The sequence below is a fragment of the Physeter macrocephalus genome, chromosome 17 (assembly GCF_002837175.3).
Source record: "Physeter macrocephalus isolate SW-GA chromosome 17, ASM283717v5, whole genome shotgun sequence".
NCBI lineage: Eukaryota > Metazoa > Chordata > Mammalia > Artiodactyla > Physeteridae > Physeter > Physeter macrocephalus.
Window position 1 is genome coordinate 8995997 of NC_041230.1, and position 6328 is coordinate 9002324.

Genomic DNA, 6328 nt, shown 5'->3' on the forward strand with positions numbered 1-6328 from the left:
GGGCTTTAGGCGTGCGGGCTTCAGTAGTTGTGGCTCATGGGCTCAGTAGCTGTGGCTCCTTGTTGCGGAGCACGGGCTTTAGGCGTGCGGGCTTCAGTAGTTGTGGCTCATGGGCTCGGTAGCTGTGGCTCGCGGGCTCTAGAGTGCAGGCTCAGTAATTGTGGCACACGGGCTTAGTTGCTCCGTGGCACGTGGGATCTTCCCAGACCAGGGCTCAAACCCGTGTCCCCTGCATTGGCAGGTGGATTCTTAACCACTTCGCCACCAGGGAAGCCCCTGGCTCATGACAGTTTTATTTCCCACCAGCAGGAGGAGCCAGAGGCCAGAGTCCCAGCCCACAGTGGTGAGTGAGAGCCCAGTCTAGTCACAGGAACTACAAGTCCCAGGATGCCTGCTTCTCACATATAACACACCTTGATGGGAGTCTGTACAAACAATGCTGGGGATTGTAGTCTCCTGAGATGGTTCTTTGAACAAGGGCTGACGAGGCTCGGGGAGAAAGATTGAGGCAGGGCATTCCTTGTCCCTGATCTTTTTGATTTATTGCCTGTCCCCCAGAATCTGTGCGGAGACCCTGGGAGAAGAACAGCACAACCTTGCCAAGGTGGGCCATCAATACTGGGGCCCCACCCCCCAGAATAGTTGAATTTGCCAAATTTGTAGGGAGGAACACAGTGTGACCCCTGGAATGGGAGGCAGGGGAGGCAGACCCTCTCTCTAACCTCATTTCCACCCCAAACCACACCAACTCTCCCAGGATGAAGTCATCTTCTTCAGTGACCACTTCTGAGGCCCAACCCTCTACGCCCAGCTCCAGTGATGAGTCAGACCTGGAGAGGGTGAAACAGGTAGCTTGGGGGAAGGACTGGGAGTGAGTTCCGGGGGATAGAAAGGAGATCTGGGTCCAGACTCTGCCACTGACCTGCCATGTGATTCTAGAAAAGGCCTTGGGAACCTCAGTTTTCCAGTCTGAGAAATAGAGAGATTGGATCATGTCAGGGATGACACAGACACCATAACCACCTTATCCAGTGCCCATGACAGACCTTACTAATCTTATCACTGGACGCACTCCTGTTGAGTACCCAGAATCCTTTTCAGTACACTGGCCCCAGACATTTATCACCAATTGGAGGTGGCAGGAGACTGCAATGTATCTGCCAGCCTTGGTACTGGATGTTCTCCAGTACTTTCCTTCTGGCTCCAAGGATCCAGAACTCTCCCCTAGAATTCTCACTTTGTGGCCTTGCCAGTGATGTCATGGTGTGTGTGTTAATAGGGGTCTTGAACCTCCTTCCTCTGGCCCCTCAGTCATTAAGAAAGGGGGGATTCACTTTTGCAAGTCCAAGTACCCTTCCTGATTGGTACCCCATTATTTTCAGGAGCTTCTGGAAGAGGTGAGGAAGGAACTGCAGAAAGTGAAAGAGGAAATAATTGAAGGTGAGGTTGTTTTTTATTTTAAACATTTATTTATTTTGGAGGCACCATGTCCCTTGGAAAGCCCTGTTTTGGAAGGGAAGGGGGAAGAAGCTCTGCCCCTGACCTCTGCCCAGTTTCCTTCCAGCCTTTGTCCAGGAGCTGAGGAAGCGGGGTTCCCCCTGACCACAGGGCCCCAGAAGATCCAGTTTCTCCTTTCCGCACACGCCCTCCGCCTGTCACCCTGCTTTCCCTGCCTCAACTTGACTTGGAATTGGCTGAAGACTACACAGGAACGCGTCTTCCCCACTCCCTATCTCGCTTGGAAAATTCCAAGGGGGTGTGGCTTCCCTGGCACCATGCCCACACCCATACTGGCTGCTGATTGGCTGGAGAGGCCCCCACCCTTTGCTCCCTTTGGTCCTTCCCCTCTGCCATCCCCTTGGGGCTGGTTCCTCTGCTGGGGATGTACCAATTAACCCCACAGTAAGGGGGAAGGAAGGAGGGAATTTCACATTCCCTTGTTCTAGATTCACTTTAACGCTTAATGCCTTTGAAGTTTTGTTTTTTAAGAAAAAAAAGTATATATATATATTTAGGTTTGGGGGGGAGGAAATGTTTTTTCTCTTTGGTTTTGATAAAATGGGATGTGGGGAGTTTTTAAATGCTGTGCCCCTGGCTTGTCCCACTTGGGACAGCTATTTAAGGGGGGTTGTCCCATCAGGCTGGGGGCACCTCCCCCCACCCCAGGGACCTCCCTTCTCTCTGGCTCCTTCCCCTTTTCTATGAGGAATTAAGATGCTGTAACTTTTTGGAACCTCAGTTTTTTTGGTTTTTTATTTCGGTAGGTTTTGGGGTCCAGGCCATTTTCACCCCCTGGGGATAAAAAGATGAGGGGGAAAGGAAAAGGGGAGGAAACCTCCCCTCTCCCACCTTCACCTTTAGCTTCTTGAAAATGGGCCCCTGTGGAATAAATCTGCCAGTTTTTATAAATGCTAAGATTTCTGGAGTGATTTGAAGGGCTGCTCTCACGAGGATGGGGGCGTGTCCCTCCCTCCCCCAGTAATCTGCCTTTCCCTCACCTTCCTCCTTCTCACCCGAACCTGCCCTCAGACTCCTGCAGCTAGGGTGGCCTCTGGCCCCTCTCGGCCTTCCTGCCTCCCTTCCTCTCTGTGCCCCTCACCAGGCAGCTTCCTCACTCCTTCCCACCCTGCCCCAACCACTTCACCACCCTAGAGAAAGCCAGGGGCAGTCCCTCATTGACCGTGTGCCCTTGGACAAGACCCTTTGCTTCCCCTGGGCCTCAGTTTCCCCATCTGGGAAAGGGCTCAAAGGATGACACTGGCCCCTTCCCACCAGAACCCTCCCAGCTTCTAATTTTAGTGAGCCTGCCACCTATTTTGCAGATGTACATCATGGTTCTCAGACACATTCTCAAGATGACTTTCCCCCAGAGCTCCTTAAATTATACAACATTTACAGTCTAAAAAAAATAGAATTCAGAAATAACAGAGCTCATAACACATCGCCTTTAATGGTTCAATGGGTTGGCAGGGGGTAGGTGAGGTAGGTAAAACTTAACACTACCTGGTGGAATTATTCCATTTGGTTGGAGGTGGTGAACTTCAGGGCTGAGGGGGCAGGTGGTCCCACTGGAGGAAACCTTTGCATGAAGGACTGGGGTGGACACTGCGTGTCCAGTTCAAAGGCAAGAAGTAAGGGGGAATCCCTGAGTACTCTGAAGAGATTTGGATGGAGGAAAGGGTGGAGGGAGGGTCTGTTGGAATGATCCACCTTAAAGAGGGGAGGACCCCAGTCAAGGCACCAGTGGTGGACTAGAGGAGCCACAGGGTGACTCACTGGAGCCAGTGCACACCAAGACCCATCCTATTCCCTGTCCCCCCAAAAGAGTGAGGTAGATGGAAGGTCAAGGGGTGGGGAAGTCCATCAGAGGTTTCTATATTTTCACTACAATGGTCGGTACCAGTGAAGAAGTGGGAAGAGGTGTCCTGGTGTAATGGATGAGGGTCCCAGGGAAAGGACCACTCCTCAGGTAAGTTGGAGGTGTGAGTGACAAAATGAGATGGTCCATGTGCCCTGCTGGCCCTCCTATTGGTGGGTGGGCGGGGTCCAGTGGAAGACACTGCTTTTCCATTCCAAAGTGCTAAACCAGTGGATGCGGTGGGGGGGGGGGGTCGGGCTGGAACGTTCCACCGGCGGATGGGGGTGTCCCAGTGGAAGGTACCCCTCACTGGGCAGGTTAGTAGGGAGGTGACCAGAAGCCTGGTTGGATCAGCCCCAGTCCAAGATCCCTTCTGCCTCTAAAGGGACCTGGGGGTATTAGCTGGGCCGGTTTAGGAAGGGACAGTGGGGACAGACATGGCAGCCCAGGCATCAGTCACGTCTGAGACCAGGGCCCTGCGGCCTCCTACTCATCGGGCGTGGGCTCTGCCTGGGACGCGGGCGGCGGGTCCGGGGCGCAGAGCTGGGCGCGCACCTCTTGCAGCTGCGCCTGCAGCTCCTCCAGGGCGCCCCGCGGCGGCGCCGCCTGCACCTGCGCCTGCAGGGCCTCCAGCGCCAGCGCCAGGCGGCCCACCTCGTCCCGCATCACGTCCCAGGCGGCGCGCTGCTCCTCTTCCTTGTGACGCTGGTGCGTCTGGTGGCGCCAGTACTCCAGCACCAGGCAGCCGCCGCCCGCGATGAAGACGGTGGCCTCGCCGAGCAGCTCGGCGCCCAGCTCGGCGGCTGCCTCCTCGTTCAGCGGCTTGATGACCGTGCCCCGGAAGCCCATGAGGCGCATCTTGGCTCGCATCTCCACCCAGTGGTACACTGGGGGGAAAGACAGGGGTCAGGGATCTTTGCTGGGGAATGCAAGCCCCGCCCCTCGACGCCTCGGTGTCCGGGTCGGAGCAATGGCGACACGGCAGCCAGAATCGCGGGCGCCAGCGGGGAATGGACCCCTTAACCAAGACCCGCGCCGGGCCTCTCACGCGGAATGCCCAGTTAGTTATCTGGCCAGGGGTGGCCCTGAGGGCATCTTTTGAAAACGTCCAGAAGATTCTGGTGATCGGCTGGGGATGAGCATTGCTGCCCTGGAGGGGAGGTCCAGAGTGGGGGCCGCAACCTCTGGGAGGGGGTGGGAGCGGTCAAAAGTCCAAGGCGGGTGTAAAGCTTGCTCCTTCTACCCCCCCACAACCCACCTGCCAGGCTCCTCCCCTCCCCCCGAAGGTGGAGCCGACGGTACCGCGCTCTGTCCTGACGTGTGTTCACTGTGGGGTTTGGGGCTTTGGACGGAGCTCAGGGCTGGAGCGCCTGCTCTAACGCCAACTCCTTCCTTATCTAATCGTTTACTCATGTGAACAAGGATTATCAGCATTGTGATCACTTGTAAATGCAACATAAGCCTAGAGTTGATGTTGAAAACTGATTCACTGCAGTAATAATATTCATCCACTGATACATGAATTGATGGGAAAAATAAGGTTCCTTGGGCTCATTAAGGGATGAATTTCTGAAAACATTTATACTTGACCCCTTCCAACCATCCTCCACAGCAACCAAGCTGACCTAATTAGGTTTTCTTCCTTTAAGTTAGGAGAATAACATGCACATGGGGGGAATCATTTAGACTACATAGAAGGGGGTAAATTGCAAGACAGAAGTCCATCTTTCCACCTCCAGCTTTAGTTCTCCTGTTCCTCAAAGGAATAGGAGTGAATTGATGGGAAAAATAAGGTTCCTTGGGCTCATTAAGGGATGAATTTCTGAAAACATTTATACTTGACCCCTTCCAACCATCCTCCACAGCAACCAAGCTGACCTAATTAGGTTTTCTTCCTTTAAGTTAGGAGAATAACATGCACATGGGGGGAATCATTTAGACTACATAGAAGGGGGTAAATTGCAAGACAGAAGTCCATCTTTCCACCTCCAGCTTTAGTTCTCCTGTTCCTCAAAGGAATAGGAGGGACCATTTGTGGGGGGGGGCTGCACAGCGCAGCTTGTGGGATCTCAATTCCCGCACCAGGGATTGAACCCCGGCCACAGCATTGAAAGCCTGGAATCCTAACCACTAAGAGGTTAACCACTTCTATTGGCAGACCAGCCAATAGAGAAGGACTTGAATCACCTAAGAGGATAAAATCTAAATGGCCACTGGACATGTGAAAAGATGCTGACCTCCATTACATGTCAGGAAAATATTAATTAAAATCACAAAGAGAAAGCACTACACACACACCAGAATGGCTGAAATGAAAAACCCACACGTCCTAAGTGCTGCCAAAGATGTATCACACTCAGACTCGGAGGAGGTAATTGAGGACACCCACTCTGGCAGCTGGTTGGCAGTGACTCCTAAATTTAGCATTCAATGCTCTATGAGCCGGCAATTCCGCTCCTGGGTGGACACCCACAGAAACCTGTCACATGTTCTCTGAAAGACATGTCCCTGCACGTTCACCTCAGTGCTATGAAAAAAAGACTCTAGACCACCCAAATGCCCACCCATAGAAGGATTGGTAAAAAAGAATGCACACAGTGAAACACTCAACAGCAATGAGAACAAATGAACCACAGTGACATACAGAAAGCTGAATAAATCTCACAGACAATGTTGAGTGAAAGAGGCCACACAAGCATACATGCTGTGTGATTCCATTTATATAAAGTCCCCAAAGAGGCAAACTCAATCCACAGGGTTACAAGTCAGGATGGTGGTTACCCTTGGGAGGCATAGTGACTAGAAAGGGGACATGGTAGGGTTTCTCGGGGGCTGGTTATATTGTTTCCTGTTCTTTCTGTGAGTTTATCAAACTATACACTTAGGATTTGTACATTTTGCTTTAGGTATATTGTAATCCAGTTAAAAGTTTTCATAACCCAGGGCTTCCCTGGTGGCGCAGTGGTTAAG

The 6328-nt window shown here is 52.6% G+C and overlaps 1 protein-coding gene across 1 annotated transcript; it reads right to left on the reverse strand.

Annotated features, from left to right (window-relative positions):
* Positions 1-1447: 1447 nt before the first annotated feature.
* On the reverse strand, positions 1448-5089 carry LOC102996508 (optic atrophy 3 protein-like). Its single transcript, XM_028478190.2, has one exon. It carries the CDS (start codon positions 4226-4228, stop codon positions 3845-3847), a length of 384 nt encoding a protein of 127 aa, XP_028333991.1. The 5' UTR covers positions 4229-5089; the 3' UTR covers positions 1448-3844.
* Between the last annotated feature and the right edge of the window lie 1239 nt (positions 5090-6328).